This window comes from Myodes glareolus, chromosome 22 (assembly GCF_982192425.1).
Source record: "Myodes glareolus chromosome 22, mMyoGla1.1, whole genome shotgun sequence".
In the NCBI taxonomy this organism is placed as follows: Eukaryota; Metazoa; Chordata; class Mammalia; order Rodentia; family Cricetidae; genus Myodes; species Myodes glareolus.
In genome coordinates, this window is record NC_142047.1 from 14,527,058 (window position 1) to 14,547,900 (window position 20,843).

General features: G+C 47.1%; 1 protein-coding gene across 1 annotated transcript in view; it reads right to left on the reverse strand.

Annotated features, from left to right (window-relative positions):
• Positions 1-17,247: 17,247 nt before the first annotated feature.
• Hdip1 (HDAC and MIER1 interacting protein 1) overlaps positions 17,248-20,843 on the reverse strand; it is a 33,680-nt gene continuing 30,084 nt past the window's right edge. The window contains exon 4 of the mRNA XM_085682039.2: positions 17,248-18,060. Coding sequence (XP_085538165.2) covers positions 17,993-18,060 — 68 coding nt within the window. The 3' untranslated portion in view covers positions 17,248-17,992. The remainder of the gene's footprint in view (positions 18,061-20,843) is intronic.

Consider the following 20,843-nt stretch of genomic DNA (forward strand, 5'->3'; position numbering starts at 1 on the left):
TAGATACACAGCAGGTGATGGGCCAAGACAGAACTGGATGACTAAGTGAAGCCCTTAGCGAGATCATGGAACCCCCAACCTGTTCTGTGGGTTGAGAGACCTCAGGGGCAGCTAGAGGGTCCGATTGGCCTACGTCCCTCAGGCTCAGTTCTAGTAGTCATTTGAGGACATAGGGAAGGGGCTGAAACACAGGGACCCCCAGATACCAAGATTGGTTGCTAATTCTTTCACAGAAAAAAAAAAAGTCTCTCACTTGTCTCATCATAATGACCCCAGACAGAGGATTGAAGCAGCCCCATATCCTGACAGGATGAATCCAGAAACTGCCTGGAACCAAGCCCCAAACCAAGCTGGCTCCTCCGCAGAGACAGAGTGGGAGGACCAGCTGTGGCGAAGCCTGGCCTGGGTGTGGTGGTTCCCTCCAGCCCTGTGCTGCTGGCGGATTTGCCTCGGTTTTCTGCGCTCAGCCATCTTAGCCCTGGTTGAAGCCCTTTGGTTTCACTTCTTCCCTCTCTGAATCCCCAGCTGAGTAGCTCCCTGTCTCAGCAAGGGTGGAGGGAATTAGCTGGACACTGGAAGAAAACTGAAAAGCCCCACCAGGAACTAAATCCAGGTGAACAGGAGTAAGTAATTTATCTACTTATTCATTGTTCACTGAAAAGTAAATGCATCTAAGGGGCTGGTAGACACCAGGACTTTCATGTGCCAGGCATTGGTGCAACATTTCTATATAAATTACCTTATTTGCCTTCCCAACACGTGTAAGAGGTAGGAGCTGTTATCCTCATTTTTAAAGACAAACTCAAGCTTGCAAAAATCGAGAAATTTCCAAAGTACACAGAAGAACTTCAATCTAAATGTAGGCAATCACCTAGCCGTCTAAAACCTCCTGTTGTCTGACTGAACCTGCATTTGTCTCTAGAGGGCTGTATTCGCCAACTGCCAATTCAGAAAACCCAAATAAATTCACAAGTGAGAACCAGGCGGACCGGCTCCATGCTGGCAGATGCCTGGGCTATCCTTCGGCCAGCTCTCGTCGTAAGGAAGCCTCCATCTCTGGTGTGTTTTCACATGTGCCTCGCACTTGCTGCTCATCTGAGGAGGAGGGATTAGGGTCTCTGACTCCTGAAGAAGTGGGGTGCTGGGCCTCTCTACCCCTGAAGTTGTGTAGAAGATAGACTTTCTGTAGACCTCTGCACCCCGCACCCACACACACACACACACATTGCTTGAAAACCTCCGCTCATCTACTAGGACTAACCCTACTCAGAGTAGGACTTGCAGACCTTTGATATTAGATGATTTTAATTGCAACCCTATTTAGGCCCCCTGGCTGTATTTACTTGTGAGCTCAGAGTTCTCCTTGTGCCACAAGAAGCCCCAGAAGTCTGGATGGAGGTAAGGGCCACAGAGCAGAACAAAGGATAAAGGGTGATAGAACACGGACCAAAAGCAGTCTGAACAAGCAAGGGTTTGTTTCGGCTTACAGCTTACACTACGTTACTGAAGGAAACCAAGACAGGAGCTAGGAGCCGAAACCAATGGAGGATCTGCTTACTGTTCTGCTTCCTCGGCCTGCTCCGCTAAGTTTCTTCAACAGCCCAGACCCATCTGCCCCAGAGTGGACCGGGCCCTCCTGCATCAGTTAGCCGTGACCACAGGCCACCCTGAGAGGGTAATTTCTCAGCTCAGGTACCCTCTTCCCAGGTGCATCAAGCTGAGAGCCAACGGGAGGCTAGCCATCCCAAGTCCACCCGTCACCAACTTGACACAAGCACATCACTGTTGAATCACAACCTTTCCACGTCCCAAGCTCTCACATTGATATCACAATATAAAACAGCACCATATCAAAAGTCTCTCCTGATTCTCCTAACTGTGGGCTCCTGTAAAATTCAAAGTAAATTATATACTTTTATATCCCAAAAGGGCCGAACCAAGGCATAATTACAATCAGATCAAAGCAAAACCAAAACCCAACAGTGTAAAAAGCTGTGTCCAGTGTCTGGGACTCACGATCCCCTGGGATCCAAGGACTTGGACTGTCCCACATATCTACAATCAGCAGTACGTACATCTTGTCTTGTAGACTCAAGATGACTCTACTCCACGCTTGTGGCTGTCTTTGGTGGATGTCCCTGCCTCTCTCTATTCTGGTGTCTCCTCTGCAACTAAGGCAGCACTTTCAACAATGGTGTCTCGGTTCTCTCCAGAGACTCCAACCCTGGCACATGGTGCTAAGTCTCAGCTGCTCTCTATGACCCCTTCAGTGCCTTGAAGTCCCATGTGGGAGACTTCACATTATCGAGTTTGGCTACTTGCTTGAAAGGCAGCCCTGGCCCTCTCCGGACCACAGCTTCTACGCGCCGACCCGACACTTGCCGGAAGAGTTCACCTCAGTGACTCCAGTCTCCTGTTTATCACAACTGGCATTTCAGGCCTAGCTAAGCAGCCCCAGTTATTCCAGCCTCACTTCAGTGCTGCTGGTCTCTTCTTATTAATCACACCTCATTCTTCAGCCCCAAAGGACCAAACACCACAGATTCTCACACAAATGGCCCTGATAGATTCTGTAAGGGACTTTCAAGCTTCCCTCTGAGACTTCATAAACCAGGCTTCCGTGGTTTGCATTGCTCTCGGCATCTTCCCTCAAGTCCCAGGACAGTTCATTACGTCCTGAGGGAGCAATGGCTCTTTCAGCCCAAATCTTCAAACACTTCCACAATCCGCCCCCAAAATGAAGGGTCCATTACAGCAACTGCAGACTCTATGTGGCCTATCTCTGCCCTAGTCTCCTTTGTGTTGTTATAAACAGCATGGCCAAAACTGGCCCCTGGGAATAAAGGGTTTATCTCCGCTTACAGACTATAGTCATCATTGACGAAAGAGGAGGCAAGCCAGGCAGGAAACACTTCACATTGGCTTGCTCCCACGGCTTGTTCCATTGCTTGTCCTATACAGCCCCTGTCCACCTACTGAGGGGTGGCACCACCCACAGTGAACTGAACCCTACTTCATTAATTAGCAAGCAAAACACTGCCACCAGGAAAATGCCAACAAGCCAATCTGATGGAGGCAATTTCTCAGTTCAGGTTCTTCTTTGTCAGGTGTGTGAATTTCATGATCAAAATTAACCATCACAGGGCTGGAGAGATGGCTCAGTGGTTAAGAGCATTGCCTGCTCTTCCAAAGGTCCTGAGTTCAATTCCTGGCAACCACATGGTGGCTCACAACCATCTGTAATGAGGTCTGGTGCCCTCTTCTGGCCTGCAGGCATACACACAGAATATTGTATACATAATAAAAATAAATTAAAAAAAAATTAACCGTCACAGCCATTCACAGATGTATACAAAGGGCATAGAGTGATGGAATAAAACTATACAATATGCAAGTATTTCCAACCTGCCTGTATCTGATGAAAGGAATCTTATCTTCCTCTGTTCACGCTCTTTCCCTCCATCTCACCTCTCTTTTCCTGGACCAATGTGTGTGATCTGAGGGACCTGAGGGAACAGAGAAGAGGCTCCTGGCTCATCCTAGTGACCTTAAGAACAGGGAAAGGAGACAAGGGCATGAACACACCAAGCAGGTCTGGGGTTGGATGACTGACAGACCCTCATGGAGCCCTGCCATGTGAGGGAGGGAGTGTGGATGGGTTCAGAAAGCAAGCATAGCAGGAACCAAAGGGTCAGCCCGAGTCAGGAGACCAAATGGCTTGGCGGTTGGCTGGACTCCCACAACCATCTTTCTGGATGCTTAGCCTCAGAGGTGCCATTGTGAAAGAGGAGGCAAAGGATTGGGGAGGGGGATGTTCTGGAGAAAACAAACTTTAAGCTGAGCCTTGAAAGATGAGAGATAGAAGGGGCCAAGGAAAGATGATTCTAGAGCCAACTCTTTTTGGAGTTTTGTTAGCTCTGTCTTTACTAGAATTGCCTTTCCTTGGCCCCTTCTATCTCTCATCCTTCAGGGAGCCAGGGAAAGCTCAGGAGATCCAGTAGGATGAATTGAAAAGTTATGAGAAATATTCGGACTGAAATCGTGAGGGAGACCACCACCAACTGACTTTCTTCAGGTGGGCAGTGCCATGATAAGGTCTCTGGGGAAATGGACGGAAGTGACCGAGAGGGCCTGACACAAAACCACTTCTGTGATGCAGGAGAGTCACAAGTGAGATCAATTTCTGGGCCATAGCTGAACGAAACTCTTCAAAGGTAGCAAATCATGAGAGACAAAGCAACAACTTTTGTTTTTCGGTTAGTACTTTTATTTTTTTTCTAACCACTCTATAGCCTAAGCTAGCCTAGAACTCACTATGTGGCCCAGGTTAACTTCAAACACACAGCAATCCTCCTGCCTCAGTTTTCCAAGTACTGGTATTGCAGGAATGAGCCATGATACCAGTTGTGCTGTTATTGTTTGGTTTGTTGTTTTAATAGACTCCCAGTCAACTTAGGAAGAAAGGTTCTTAACTTTATGCACAATCCATAATCTACAAAGTAGAATTAACTTGGGACTTGTTTGTAAAGCAAAGTTAGTGAGCGTTTGGGAACAGTCAACAGCTGCAACATTCTCAAATGCATTAAGCGTCTGAATTATTAATCAGAGAAACATGTTTGAAAATCGCACTCTGATCTCTAAATTACATGTGTAATTTCCCCAAACCTGGTCAAACTAAAACCAAATATATGCATCCAAGTCCAGCAGCTGTTCATTTTCTATTGCTGTTTAGAAAACCCGAACTCTAAAGCATTTTCTAGAGGGCTTGCAAGCACCCCATACACTGCTGAAAACACAAACACAGCGTAAATTTATCACCTGATCTCGAGAAGCGTCTTCATCCGTGGTCCCAAGTGGCCGGTCGGAAACATTGTTTCCCTAAGTCTCCAGTAAGATGTTACATATCGCCTTCCTCCAGGCAGATGCCCTTACACCTGTGCAAGTAGGCAGCTCGCGGAGATCTGTAGAAGCCTCCTCCTGGTCTGCCTGCCTCCGCTGCCTGTCCCTCTGCGCCTTTTCACTGGCCCCAGTATAACTCATGCACAGACCGATTTCACTGGGGAAGAAGGGGACATTCTATTTCCTGCCCTGAAGCTGGCCAGAGGCCCTGGCAGCACCACATTTAGACACAAATGCATCAGCCGTGTGTGAGTGGGGAGTTTGGCTCCTTGGAAACCTAAGTGGCATGTGTCAGCTGGCCCCAGCCCACGGAGAGTTCCTCTGGGCCATGTTGCTAAGTCCTCTGTTATCCACCCCTCACAACCTAATGAGAATGTCACAGCATCTCTTCATACTGAGTAAATAAATGAGAACTCACCAGCAGACCCACTGCCTCACACCCCACTGCCTGCGCAACACACAGGAAGAAACGAATCTTGGCTATCTGAGACTCAGGCCTATAGTCTTATTTCTGGCCACTGATTAGTTACATAGCTAGCAACTGGACTCCCTTGTGATTCCCAGCTGCAGCATTACTTTTATTTATTAATCTGCCATGGAACGATCGATCAGAATCAGATCCAGCAAACTGAGGAAGTTACTGCAGTATTTACCAGGTTAGCCAGGACCGCTGCCGGTGTTTCTCCGACAGCTGCAGTCCTTAGCAGAGGTCAAAGGTAGGGCTACTCAGTCAGACCTCAGGCCTAACCTATTGAGACCCTGAGAGAGATTCTGAGAACTGTAAGGCAGGAAAACAGAACAAAAGGAGCCCTGTGAAACAAGGGCACAGTGTGCAAGGGATGAGCAAAGAGAAAGCAGCACTGGGGAAAGCGGAGTCAGGAGTTTCTCAAACCTGGCTATTGGTTAGGGGTGCCGTGTAGACTGGCTTACTAACTCTAAGCAAAATAAGTGAGATTTGCTTCTGCATTCTGCATGAGCTAGAGTAACATGAATTTTAATAAGGTCTTGGTGCGTCAGACAGCAGGCTGGGGAGGAGAGCTCCTAGCCAACTATGTGACCAGGCAATCTTTGATAGATTAACAGCAGCCTTTCCTTCCCTGACTGTCAGTCATTCCAGGCCTAAGCAAACAAGCATCTGACACCGATTGTCCTAGAGAATCTCGGGTTTTAGTCATCAGCTTGGTGTCCCCAAGGGAAGTCCTGGCCTATTAATCACGGAGCCTCAGGCTAAAAATGAATTTGAACCTTGCCGCACCTCGCAGAGCATCATGTCATAATTCTCACCGCTGAGAGACATCCAGTTACGCAGACTCTCCTTAAGGATGGCCACCAGAATATTAGCAAAAGTAACAGCCTGGAAAAGAAACCGAAACACACACAGACTCGAGAAGTAAATTCTACGGGAAATGAAGATAACCTGAGAATGGAGGGAAATGACTCAAATCTTTACAAAAAAGATGTTCTGGAAAAAAGATAGTTATTAGAAATCAATAACATAATAGTTGGAATAAAATGCTCAAAATGATGATAAAAGAGGGAATGTCTCTCAGAACTGACTAAAAAGAAAACATGAAAGAACAGATAAAAAAACAAGAAAAGATACAAAAGTCCAATATTTACTAAATGGAGTCCAGGAAAACACAGAGAGAAAAGGCTAGAAAGAAACATCAACAAAACCTAAGAGGTGATGAGGGGTGTTTATTCTGGAGCTATTTTGAGTGACCATGGCCAAGGAACACAGATCTTGGTTCCATGTTCCAACATGGAAGCAGTTTCACGAAGCTTTAGAGCTTCACAGAACAGAGAAAGTCGTAAGTCAAGGCAGGTTTGAAATACACTGATGGGAAGGAACATCAGAGCGGGGATACAGTGAGGCTATAGGCCCAAGATCGGTCGGAGCTAGGGTCTTAGGGTTTCTCTTGTTGTAATAAACACTGGAACCAAAAGCAATTCTGAGCAGGACAGCAGGGCAGGAACCTGGAGGCAGGAGGCAGGGCTGAAGCGAGCTCAGGCTAAGGTAGTTAGTCTCTGGACTGCGGACATTCCAACCTCTCCACATCATTGTGTTCTAATCAGTCCATCGGTCTCTGCAGAGAGGGCTGTTCTCCAGGAATTGTCATTGACAAGGAGATACGCCCTGGATTAACACCAGCCATTTCCCTATCCTGCGATCATTGGACAGGGACACAGACACAGACACAGACACACACACACACACACACACACACACACACACACTCACAAGGGATGGGACTTTGGTGGAAACCCATCTGGTGGCCACTGTGGGAGAACAGTTTCTAGACTCGCCAGCCCACCAAATCAAAAAATAAAAGAGTTCTATTTTCTCTTTCCTTTTCCTCCCTTCTACCCTTTCTTTCCCCTCCCCTTCTCTCCAAACCTCCTTCCTCTTTTGAGAGAGTGATTTGCTACAAACACAATGTAAATACTTTCTTTTCAAAGGGAGGATAAGGAGAATAGTAAGGAAAGATCAGACCAATGCAAGACCTCTGGTGTCACCACACCCCTCCAGCTCCAGCTCGGTGGCCTACAGTGTAGACAGCCTCTCTACTAAGCGCCTGCCGATTTCTTTAGCAGATGTCCCTTGGTTTTGGCACCTCCGACATCCTGAGGTCTTCACTGCAATTTTACAATTCACACACCTTTACAATTTCACATACAGCCCACTTGGGAGTCCTTGGGAATTCGGCTTTTGGGAATCTTGATGCGAGCCTCCATGACCCCTTTACTCTCAGATCTTACACAGGCAAAACCAGCACCACGCGGGCAAGCCAGCTCAGGCAGCAGTATGGCCCCTTGGGGTCACAGCTGTAGCAACCTCTGTGTACTGTCATAACTGAATCTGGGAAAACACACTTCCCTGGGCAGCCATTTTCCCACAGGTACCCCCAAGGCTCATTCATATTTTCTGGCAGTCTCTGGCCAAGTGTTCACACAGCCGCACACCAGGGCTCTGGAGGTGGTGCATCTAACCCGCCAGGCACCTCTTCTACTGTCCAGGGTCTGAGGTTTCTCCTCAGTGGCATTTCGCTGTCTGGTCCCAGGCCCTGTGCTGATTTGAATGAGATGCTCTCCCACAGCTCCATGTACTTGAATCCTGGTTCCCAGTTGGGGCACTGTGTGGGGAGGCTTAGGAGATCCGGCCTTGTTGGAAGAAGTGTGTCACAGGAAGTAGGCTTTGAGAGTTAGAAGACTTGTGCCGTTCCTAGTTTGTTCTCTGATGTAAACACCAGACAGGACCAAACAGACCAACTACGCCAGGATGTGACCAGCACCCAGCTTTCTCAGGCTCCCCCCAAAGACAATCCCATAAATAAGTAGGAAGCAGTCTTGAGAATCTGCCACCCCAAATCCCTTAACCTATGGTGCCTAACCTCCTGCCTTTTTATTATAAAAAAGAGATGGGAATGAAATAATCTGTTCTATCTCTTTAAAAGACAAGCCACACCACTCCCTTCCCTGTCTGCCGTCCACTGAGGCAGGCAGGTCTTCCTTCCTGCTTTCAGTCTGAGTCTCTTCCTTCTCCCTCTTGGAGAGGCAGCTTCCATCTTCCCCCATTTCTACTTTTCTCTCTCTCTCTGTCTCTCTGTCTCTCCTCTTCTCTCCTCCTCCATCTTCCCTTCCATAACCCACAAAATAAATATCCAACCTCACTCTGCTTGGCAGGCCTATCCACGTCTCTTGTCTCTCACCTGCAGCGTGTCTCCCTGCCTGGGACCAGCTGCCTTCGGAGACTTGTGGTGTGCCCATCTGTCTGTCTCTTTTCATGGCCCACTGGCTGCCTTTCAGGAACCTGCGCCAGTCCCTGCCTAGGACTGGCTGCTCTCAGGACCACTGCCTTCTCCAGCCACTCGGGAACCTGCACCATTTTTAATTAATCCATGACAGTGAGCCCTTAGCTTCCCTTCCTGTCGCCATGCCAGTTGCTGGTTGTCCTCTCTCTGCTCCACCACCATAGAACGAGACTCCTCTGAAACCATAAGCCAGAAGAAACTCTCCATCAGCTACTTTTGATTGTGATGTTTTATCACAGCAACAGAACAGTAACTGGCACAGCCAGCTACTTTGGCCGAACAGCTCCATCCCCAGCGCTAACCTGTGCGCTTTCTTCTTGTCCGAAGGCGTGTTCCTCGCATATTCCTGCTCCATTTTCTCTCCTCTCACTGTCAAAACTGCTAAGTACAGTGAGCAACCACACCACAGTCATGCCTCAGCCCAGATGGAATTCTACCTTGAAGTTTCCTCTGCCAGACAACTTTGTCCGTTCCTTTTTCGTTGTCACTGTTTGTTTTGGGATTTTGAGACAGCATCTCTCTAGGCAGCCCTGGCTATCCTAGAACTCACTCTGTAGACCAGGCTGGCCTGAAGCTCTTAGAGATCTGCCTGCCTCTGTTTTCCTAGTGCTTGAATTAAAGGTGTGTGCCACCACGTCCGGCTTTGTCCATTGCTTTTGAATTCAGCACAACTCAGGTTTTCAGGACACGGGTCAAACACTGACTCTGCCAGAATACATGACTAGCAAAGTCCTCTAAAACCTCGTGAGCACATGTTCCCTGCCCACTTTTCTGTCTGCATTTTGGTATGAATGAATCATTTCTCTGCTTCTTTGTCTACAGGTCTAAATCTTCAATGCTCCTTCTAGAGATCCAATCCAAAGGCCCAAGAACCATGTGTCAGAACATGGTCCAAGAATGGAGTCATGTGAGATTTCTGAGTGCTTGTGAGAAAACTCCAAGATACCAAGAATCCTGTAACCTCAATTTCTTCAAAAGCGTGGACCTGTTCTTGGATTATGCTCTCATGCCCCGCTCCAGGTATAGTGAGAAGGAGTGAACTTACTTCAGATGATTCTTTACAACTGGCTATTGTTTGTTTATATGCCTCCATGAGAAAACATCTTCTTGCCATGTGTGGCTGATCCTTGCAACTGTGTGCTTTACTCATGTGGTTTTTCTTAACCCTCATTCTCAATTGGCTGCTGCACTGAGTGGAACTAACTTTTGCATGAGACTTTAGTCTGCCTCCTATTCGGACCGGCTCTCCCAGAGTCCACTGCCTCTAGAGCTGTGAACAATCACTTGTTCAGGCTTATCACAGAAACACCCAATCATGTGCTCAGGTTTATCATAGAAACACCCAATCACGTGCTCAGGTTTATCACAGAAACACCCAATCACATACTCAGGTTTACCACAGAAACACCCAATCACATGCTCAGGTTTATCACAGAAACACCCCTCTTCTTGGTGCAAAATTTTCTCCATTTGTAGTTTTTTTCATCCCTGTGACCAAATACCTGACAAGGAGCAACTTCTGGGAGGGTTAATCTGGCTCACAGTTAGGGAATATATAGTCCATCACAGCAGGGAAGGCATGCCGGAAGGTATGGGGCGGAAGAGTGTGGGAGCAGCTCACATCATATCAGGGTGCTCACACCACAGCATAAACAGAATCAGAGGGGCAGAATATGGAACCGATCTGAGGGTCTCAAAGGCCACCTCTCAACAGTCCACTTCCTCAACCAGGTCCCACCTCCCAAAACAAAGTCACCGCTGAGGACCAAGTCTGCCTATGGGCAGGCATTTCACATCTAAACCATAACATAAAGGTTTCACTTTATTGTTTTATATCTCTACAGCCCCAGAAGTTACATTTAAACTTCTAGCTAAGATCCCTAATGAGGGGCAGAGGTCACATTGATCTGTATCACTAGCACCGAAGTATATTTGGCTTCCAGTTCAAGAGGGTCCCATGTCGACACCGACAGGCATGCAAGGAAGGGAATGAGGGAATCATACAAACACCACTGTCCTTTGCTCTGACTGTCTGGACTGGTAAAACAAGGCTCCCCAGGGACCGGTATTTCTTCCAGGAATCTTAAGTTGGGAGTCGAAAAGGCTGAAAAGCCTTGGGGGCAGAGGAGGAATTTTCCAGCAGTTACTATGTGTCAGAGGATTCTACAACAGACTGGAACTGAGACAGTGGGGTGGGGCTCCCGCCTGGGCTGGACTGCTTTAGCTATGTGTATCTCTTACCTTCTGTTTAAACCTCGTCCTCATGTTAGTGCCCTGAAGATGGACTTAGATGTGTGGGAGGTGGGCAGGGTAGTATCCTTTGGGTTTCTTTTTTCCCCTCTTCTCAAAGCAGCCATATTGAACAAATTTACTTTTTACTCTTAATTTCTCCTTTAATTGGTTTTTCAGAGATCATGGCTTGAACCTGGTTTCTCCTGCAACAATCACGGCAACCTAGATGAGGCAGAAGACGCATCTCAGGGTATGAGCCATCTGTAGCACGGTCCCCTCAGGTTGAGAGGGAAGAGTGGACGGTCCCGGCAGCTCATGCAGTCATTTTATTCCATGGACAGTTTTCTGTCTTCCCACTTCAGACAGCATCAGCTTTGTTGTTGTTGTTGTTTTGTTTTGTTTTGCCTCAGAAGAGCCAGCACACAGAGGGAAAGCAGAAAAAGACAGGTATCTGACCTCAACAGGCTGGATTGCTTATAACAGTGAAGGACGGACATTTCTCACGGGAAAGGGTGCCTGTAAGGGGGAAAGAGGGCCAACGCCCTTTATAGGGGTGGAGTGAAGGGCTTGAGAATGGAGAAACTTGCAGCCTTGGAGGCCGTGTGAAGTTCTGTAGCCTCCCTTTCCTGAAATTGTCTACCAAGAAAGACAGGTTATCTCTGCAAACAAAATATTCCTTCCGGGGATAGCAAAGGTCATCTAACCTTGTAACAGTCCAGTCATTTTTATTCTGACCCTTGAAGCATAAAAGAAGTGGGGTATGGGGGCGTGATCTCTAACTGCTTACAGTGGTGGTGGTGTGTGTGGGTGGGTGGGTGTGTGTACGTGTGCGCACACACATGCATGCGGGTGTGTGCGTGTGTGTGCACATGCATGTGTGTGCTCATGCATGCATGTGTGCGTGTGTGTGTGATTCAGAGTCTTTTGACTTTCCAGTGTCTAGGTTCCTTGAGCCCATATATTATCTCTTCAGGATGATCTGGTTGCAGGACTCCGAGGGGTTCAGAGTCCTCCGTGGGAGTTGGGTGACAGTTGAGGAGGTAAGGACTTGTACTCTTTCCTGAAACAGGTAAGAAAGGAACTTTAATACACAGGAACTAATATTGGAGTCAAAACTATCATGATAAAATGTGTGTGTGTGTGTGTGTGTGTGTGTGTGTGTGTGTGTGTGTGAGGGTGTTAATCCCACCAGGCAGGAATAAGATCACTACCACGATTTTTGAGTCAGATTTGAAGCAGACTTTATTAATTTTAAATGGCCAGGACAATGGACACTGGGCAGGTCCATACCCAGGATTTCCAGTGAACGGCCACGAATTACCTTAGTCAGGTGCTTATAAAGACAAAATCCACAAGACTACGTACATCCTGCCTTCATCCAATGCATACATCCTGACTACTTCCTGCCTACGCACCTCCCACCAATGTGAGAGCAAACACATCCTGTGTAGCTGGAGCAACCAAGCTTGTTTACAGCCGCGAAAACACATGGCTAATAATTTACAGGAATTACAGCTATCATATCCCAGGAAGTCCTTGTCCTAGGGCAAGTGGAACTTAAAGGTTAGAGGCATTTTTGTTCCAAAGATCTCTTAATGACGGTAATTTAAACTTAAAATATAAGCATAGCCCTCATAACCCATGTTCCCCAAGTGCCCCAGAAGACTGTCAAGCATGGTGGGGAGTAGCAGGCCCATGAGTCTATCCTTTCTTTTAGCTGTCTGTATTCTCCCTTAGACACCTGAAAAATTCATGTAGAAGCAACATGCCTCCCCTAACACAGCGGTTTCCTCCCCTCTCTGCCACCATGAAATGGATTTTGTTATCGAGATCCATCTTGTAATGCCATTGCGGCGAGAGAATCTGAGTCTGCCATTTTTCAGAACTGTCCTAGCCAGTGTCGGGTCAGCCTTGGTTTGTTAGGAGAGTTGGCTGTGTTGTACTTGTTGGAGTCCAGTGGCTGTTCTCCCTGGGGCCCAGAGCCCCTGCTGTGGTTACTCCTCATCAGAGTGGAATATTTCCAGGGATGACTCTAAAATCCGGAACTAAGCATATCACTTGGCAGGAACTGACAGGGTAACAGGAGAAGAGGACCCTGGGGCATGTGAAATGGGTGTCACTAGGGGCTCCTGAGTTGGAGAGTAACCTGGTGCAGTTGGGATAGGGGCCCCCACAGACAACTGTGCCCACAGTGTGTTCAGGCAGGGCCCAGAGGCAGGTCTTGAACATGGAGCTGTTGGCTCACAGGATCTGAGTTAAGCCTATATAACTTGTCTTGTTCTTAGACAAATCCAGCAATCAGGTCAGGTTGGATTTTAGAGAGCATTTCACGGTTACTGTTTCTGAGGCAAGCATTTTAAGCAGGGGTGATGGGTGTACATACCCCAAGGGAGAACACGTGACCTCGAAGGGCCTGAGGTATGGGATTTGAGGAGGAGGGAGCAGATTCTCAAAAGGGCTGGAAGAAGCTTTATCTGGCCTAAATTTCAGTTCTAGAGAGAGTTCTGTCAGTTCTCTTAAGCGGTCAGATAGTTCGCCTCATCTTTCCGGAGGACTGTGGGTGAGAAGGGATGTGGAACTTTCAGCATATGTTAAGAAATGAGGTGTGAGGAGATAACTGAGGTGAACTTTATGGCCTGAATAGAGGTTGAAAAGAGGGGAATTCCCTGCCAAAGAGGAGAATAATTGCATAGAGAAGGAGATGGGTAACAGTGGAGGCTCTTCTGTTAGAGACAGGAAAATCCTCCAGCCACCCTAAGAAAGCGCTGGTTAGAACCAAGAGAGATTTGTCCACCTTTACCAGTGGCTTGTGTGTCAAGTCAACCTGCAGCTGGCAGAAGCCCTCTCATCTGGTGAGTGGGGAAGGTGATGGCCTAAGGTTAGGATGTAAGCAGAAGTCTCAGGACGGGAGAGCTATAGAAGAAAAACCTTATCTTCCTGTCTCGGCCAGACAGGGTATTGTTTGAGGAATGTGAGAGTCTTATACGCCGGGTGGTATAGGGAATGTGTGAGTGGGTAAGACCTCAAGTGTGTATGGCGGCGGGGGGGGGGGATTGATGGGGGTGGTACTTGAGGCTTAATGTATTGTTGGGGTCCAGCCTCGACGGGTTTGTACATTCCAGGGTAGGGAGCATGTGGATTAGAAATGTTAGGCAGAAAAAGCAGAGACACGAGAGAATCAGACGGAGCCACAGGATGGAGTTGGGAGGGCAACCCAGTGAGTACTGAATCCGCCCACGTTTATTTCTCATAGGCTTTATATACCCCAAAAAAGACAAAAGACTTCTTTACTAAGATGCAAGGAACAAATAAAGTAATCGCCTTCTCAATACCCAAAGCAGCATTTTGACCACAGCCTGGGTCAAACCTCCCGTCATAACCTCGAAGGAGCAAGAATAGGCCTGCACCCTCTGACCTTTGGTCAAGGTGTAATGAATCCACATCTGTGGGTTCCGAGGATGTATGTGCTGCCACAGAAGTGTGCAGGGATTAGGTTTCTGTCACTTCAGGTCCCGGTGGGTGAGAACAGCTTCCGTGACCATTTTATCTACCATCTTATCAGTCAGGGAGATATAGTGTCTATTCTTTTGGTGCCCCTGCAAAGTACCATTGAGACTGGATGGCTCTAGAAGTTTCTGTATGAGTGGCTTCGGCCCTGGCAATGGGTGTTCCTCTTGTGTTAGGAATCCCAGGTCTCCAGATCAGCATGTTGGAATGAATGATGTTACAGGCATACTTGGAGTCAGTATAGATGCCAGCCTGTTTGTCTTGGGCCAGGATGAGGGCCCTGGTGAGAGCTGTCAGCTCCGTTATTAAACATGAGAACGTGAGAGAAAGACCAGTTCCACAATTTTCGAGCCAAATTTGAAGCAAGTTTTAATTAAATAAATGCTTGCCAGAATGATGAATTTCAGCCAGGTCCATTCCAGGGTACCTAGAAAATGGCCATTTTGCAGAGGCTTAAAAAGGCAAACTCATAAACAGATCCAACCGAGGCACGCATATATCCTGACGTTCTTCCTGCCTGCATAGCTCCCGCTTACATGTGATCAAATGCATCCGGTGCAGTTGTATCAAACACACTTGTTTAGGGGAGCAGTGAAAACATGTGGCGTGTTATCTTCCATAAGCAATCATTTCCAGCATTTCAGGAAGTACCTGTCCTTGAGCAAGGGGCTTGCAGGTCAGAGGCGTTTTGTTTTGTGGATCTCTTAGGCACAGTAATTACAACTTGGCTCTCACACTGCCTGTGGAGAGGTGGTGTGGTGAGGTTGGGAGTGGCGGTGTATCCAGCTGCATCCAGCTGTGCTCCGGGAGAATAGGTCCAAAGAAGTGCTCCCTGAGTGAAGGAAACAGTCTGAAAGGTCTGGAGGCTACAGGGTAGAGGCCTGGGGTAGGGCATGTTTAGCTGATCTATGGGGCTCTGCTGGGACTGCAGAGAGGGGAGAGGTTCCTCTATGGGCCCCTAAATGACCTCACAGAGAGGGTGCGCTGTGCCTGATAAGTTAGGAATCCAGATATGCAAAAAGCTGAAGTGGCCCAGTGAAGCCGGGAGGCCTCCCTGTGTCTGGGTGGGTGATGTGAGAGCTCCTGAACCTGAGGAGCAGATGGAGTGGCTCCTGGGGGAGGGAGACCTAGGGAGCGGAACAGTGAAGGACTGTGCACCTCAGCCCTGGGAAGCCAGAGCACTGAGGAGGGCTGTGGATTGGCAAGGATCTTCCTGGAGGGTCAGGCTGCAGAAGAGATCAAAGGAAGAAGGTCTAGGGAAGACAGGTCCTTCTGCAGGGCTTGGCTTAGGTCAAACAGGTGGGCGATAGGAGTATTAATGTGGGATTCCCCTCTGTATGCTGTGACTATGTTTTATCATCATTGGTTAATAAGGAAGGTACTTTGACCTGTAGCAGGGCAGAATAAAACTAGGCAGAAAACTAAACTGAATGCTGGAGAAAATAGGCAGAGACAGAGAGACACCATGTAGCCACCAAAGGAGACAGACACCCCGGAAACTTGCCTGTAAACCACAAGCCTCATGGTAATACACGGAATAATAGAAATGGGTTAATTTAAGATGTAAGAGCTAGCTAGAGATATGCTTAAGCTATTGGCCAAACAGTATTGTAATTAACAGAGTTTCTGTGTGATTATTTCGAGTCTGGACGGCCAGGAAACAAACAAGAAGTATCCGACTACAGCGTATAGTAAAGGTCTTTTAAGTCAAAAACTGAAAAATAGGAGGTCTCATCATAGGAAGAGTAGAAGGGCAATTTGCATTATTATGAATATATGTGTTAGAGATAAGTACCTAAACTGACAGGAAGTGCTTCTGGGTCATATAGGGACCCCAGACACTCAGTAACTGTAAAAGGGGAGGAGATGGAGCTCCCTGCCATTCAGTTAGCAGGGAAAAGCAGGCCCCTATGTCCGGGACAAAAGAGACTTATTATCTCCTGGCCATTGTCCCTATCACCCTGAGTTCAGAGGAGCCCACAGATGCTCAGCTAGGGGCACATGTTATAACCTAAATAAAGAGAAACGGCAGGTTTGCGAAAAGGAGCTGGTTCAGGATTACCCTCAGAAGGAAATGTTCTGACAGAGAGTCTCATAACCACCGTGGGTAGGTGATCAGCTTAAAGTGGGAGAACATTAGAAAAGAGTGATCACACCATAAGCAGCCGGGTGGAGCTGAAGGGAGAGGCTTCTCAATCCTGAGAACAAAGAGGATGGGCACACTGATCTATTCATAGATATGGGCCTTTTCCTTTAAGACTCCAGCCATTCTACATCAGTGGTTCTCAATGCCTAATGCTGAGACCCTTTAATACAGTTCATATTGTGACCCCCAGCCATACAATTATTTTTGTTGCTACTTCATAGCTGTAATTTTGCTACTGTTATTAAGGATAATGTAAATATCTGTGTTTTCCGATGGTCTTAGGTGACCCTGTGATAGAGTTGTTTGGCCTCCAAAGGGGTTGCAGCCCATGGGTTGAGAACCACAACTCTAAGTGGTCAGATCCCACAGCCTGGGAAAGTCAGCCATGCCCCTCTGTAGCGCTCTCTGTCCCAGCACCCTCTTTCTGGGACAAGGGAGTTAAGAAGCTGTCTATGCTATGGGTTCACAAGACCTAGTTTATAACCTCAGCCTGTATCTGATTCTCCCGTGCTTGTCACTAAACCACACTGTGCGCAACTTCCTGCCAGCCCCTGAAAGGACACAAAAGTCAAAGGTTTTCAGCTGCCCAGAGGACTTGCTGGCAGGCTCTCTTGTCCCTCTGCCCCATCACCGGCCAGAAGAAGACACTGCTTTTACTTTAAGTACTTTTTTATTTAAATTATTATCACTTTCCTTGGGTTCATGTGCATGTATGGATGCTGTTTGAGTTTCTATGAATCACATGTGTGCAGACACCCATGGAGGCCGGAAACGGGTACCAGCTCCCCTGGAGCTAGAGTTGCAGCCAGTTGTGAGCCTCCAGACTCACGTACTGGGAAGCAGACTTGGATCTTCCGCGGGAGCAGTGCAAGCTCTCTGTGCTGGGAGCTCTCCCCAGGCCCCGTTCTAAGATCATCACAAGAGAAGGACTTCCTCTCCCACCACTTCTGCTCAACACAAGACTGAAAGTCACACCAAGAGCAATCAAACAACACAAAGAAAAAGGCGTTCAAGTCCGAATGTACTATTACCCATTTGCAGAAAGCAAGATGAAAAACTAGAGTTAACAAATGTTTCCAGTAAAATTGAAACATACAGAATCAGTTGGGGTTTTGACATTGCTGTTGTTTCAAACACAGGGTCCACATTCTTTGTTTTTATTTAATGTGTTTGAGCTTTTCCTGCATGGAAGTCTGTGTACTGTGTGTGCCTGCTTGCTGCAGAGGCGAGGAGTCAAATCCCCTAAAGCTGGAGTCACGGACGGTTGTGAGCCACGGTATTAGTGCTAGGAATCGAACACGGGTCCTCTGGGAGAGCATCCAGTGCTCTTAACCACTAAGCCTCTAGGGTCAAAGTTTTGACACAATCTGACTTCAAAGTCCCGATCCTTCTGCCGTTATCTCCAAAGTGCTGGAATTCCAGATGTGGGCCACCACTCCTGTACCTCTTTGTAGCGGGAACTATCTATATGAAAGAGAAGAGAACAAAGCACTGAAATCGTATAAAATTTAGTCAAGGAAGTAAAGATCTATACCCTAAAAACTAGAAAACACTGGTGAAATAGAAAAGTCACAAATAACTAGAAAGATTAGTTCATGCTTACGGACTTGAATGCAATGGATTTGAAGTGTACTGTTTCAATGTATCAATGTAGATATAAACAGTTCCTATCAAAATTCCAATGACATTTTGTACAGAATCTGAAAACAATCTTAATATGGAAGCAGAGAAGACTCCTCCTAAAGCCAAAATGATTTTCCAACAGAAAACAAAACAAAATAAAACAAAACAAATAAGGGGCATCACATTTCTTTATTTCTATTTTATGTGTATGGGTGGTTTACCATCATTCCAACCCCCAGATTTCACGTTTCTTGATTTCAAATTACATTACAAAGCTACTGTTCCCTTTGTTCCGCTAGCACAAAGCACTGGTCAGTGGAGCAGACTACAGAGCACTGGAACAAGGCCGAGAACCGCATGCCATGGCTGGCACACTGCGCTTGCTTTTATTGCACTTCACAGAGCTTTACTTTCTTAGACAGGGTCTAACACAGCCGACTGCTGACTGGCTTGGAACTCACTGTGTATAGTGGACTAGAGTTCACAACGATCTTTCTGTTTCAGACTCCTGAGCACTAGGATTACATGTCACTATGCTTTAACGTTGTTGTGTGTATGTGCAATGTGTGCACACACGTGAAGGTGTACACAGCTGTGTGAGCACAAAGCCCAGAGAACATGAAGGGGAGGTGTACTGCCCCATGACTCTCTACCTGATGCTTGAGACAGGGTCTCCCACAAAAACGTGAGGTAGGCCAGCAGCCAGTGTGCCTGAGTAACTCTCACTTCCCCTCCACATGGGCACACTTGCAGCCATGCCCGGCTTAAAACTGCGATGCTTGTATAGCAAGCGTTCTTCCTCCGTGAGTCATCTCTCTACACTCCCACCCCTTATATTTTCTTTAGAAATGGAAGACTTGAGGCTGGAATGATGACTGGGTCAGTAAAGCACCTGCTACACAAGCATGGAGACCTGAATTTGGATCCCTACACCCACATGAAAGTCAGGTATAACCCTAGCACTTGGGCACAACACAAGCAGACCCAGGGGACTCACTCACCAGCCATGCTCTAGAAAGGGTGGGTTCCGGATGCAGTGAGAGACTGTCTAAACAATGAGAAGGGTCAATAATAAAGATACCCAATGCCTACCTGTGGTTTCCAAAGATGCACATGCATGAGCAAGTGTGTAGACACCCTCAGATGAATGCATGTGTGAACATAAAAACCATACACACAGGCAAATGAACCAATATATACATGTGCTTATATTATATGCACATATATACAACACACACAGACTCTGAAGATTCATTGAAACTCTATGGTGAATATGCACATCTTTTGGTCAAAGGTTGGTAGTTCTTGTAATATTCCAAGCTCTTTTCCAGTATTTCTATGTGTTTGAGGTTATCTGTGATCTCCACAAGCCACACCCACACAATTCAGTATGCTGTGTGTGCTCTAACTACTCCACCACCTGTCCACTCTTTGCAGTCTCCTTGGTCCTATTTTGAGACATTGTAGTAAGACCGATCAATAGTTTACAGCCTTCAAGTAAAAGGAAGATTCATGAATTTCTCTAATTAAGTAAAAAACGAGACTCAAGTTAAGTTCAGATGAAAACAGCCACACAGACTAAAAGTAGGGCCTCTTCGGAAGAACACCAGCAGTTACCAGGCTGTGCAGCGGTTACCAGGCTGTGCAAGCACAAGGAAAAGTTCTTGGGGTAAGAGGTGGGAAAGCTGCTGAAGAGAAGACTGACCCAGAGAGGTGGGATCAGGAGGTTTAAAATCCACGCCCCAAACAAAAGCACAACAGGTGGTGGTGACACACGCCTTTAATCCCAGCACTCAGGAGGCATAGGCAGGCGGATCTCTGTGAGTTCAAGGCCAGCCTGGTCTACAGCTTGAGTTCCGGGACAGCCAGGGCTACACAGAGAAACCTTTTCCCCAAAACAAAACAAAACAAAACAAAGGCACAAAGTGAATGCAGCAAGCTAGAAAGAAGAGCTAGCTAAAATCACAGGTGAAGGTAGTGCCCCTAACCCTAACTGCAGCGACAATAAACTGATTTTTCAGTGTGGAAGTAAACAGTCTAATATTGCACAACGCTGTCTAGGAATTTCATATTTGTACAGATATCTATGCTTGGCTTCAAAGTACCAAAGGATCTGCTGGCTGACACGTGGTGGGGGTGGGGTGTACAATACAACTGGGAACTGTATTTAAGGCAATGCTCATTACCATTTTGAAAAATTCTATAAGACATATATAATGAATCTACCATCTACTAAGAAAATGAAACAAGGCCTGGATGCATGTGTTTACAGCATGATATTCTGAATCTTTTGAGCACACTGTTGAGATCTAATGCTCAGTATTTCTGCCCACTGGACAATGCCTGTGGACCCCAAGAGAGCCGACTGCTCACGCACATCCACGCTACAAACCAAGGACCAGGATAACTGTGACTTTCATGGCACAGGAAGGTTTGCAATGTGCTAGAGCAGTAGATTCCAACGGTGCATCCAGGCCCCTTTTGGAGCCGTTAAGATCCACGGGAGGCAGCTAAAGTATCAGGAAGACTAAGGGAGATGCTGATTTCAACTTTCATAGTTGACTTGAAGCAGAACTTAAGATGCGAGTGAATTACTACAGCCACAAGGTAAGATTCCTGTAGGG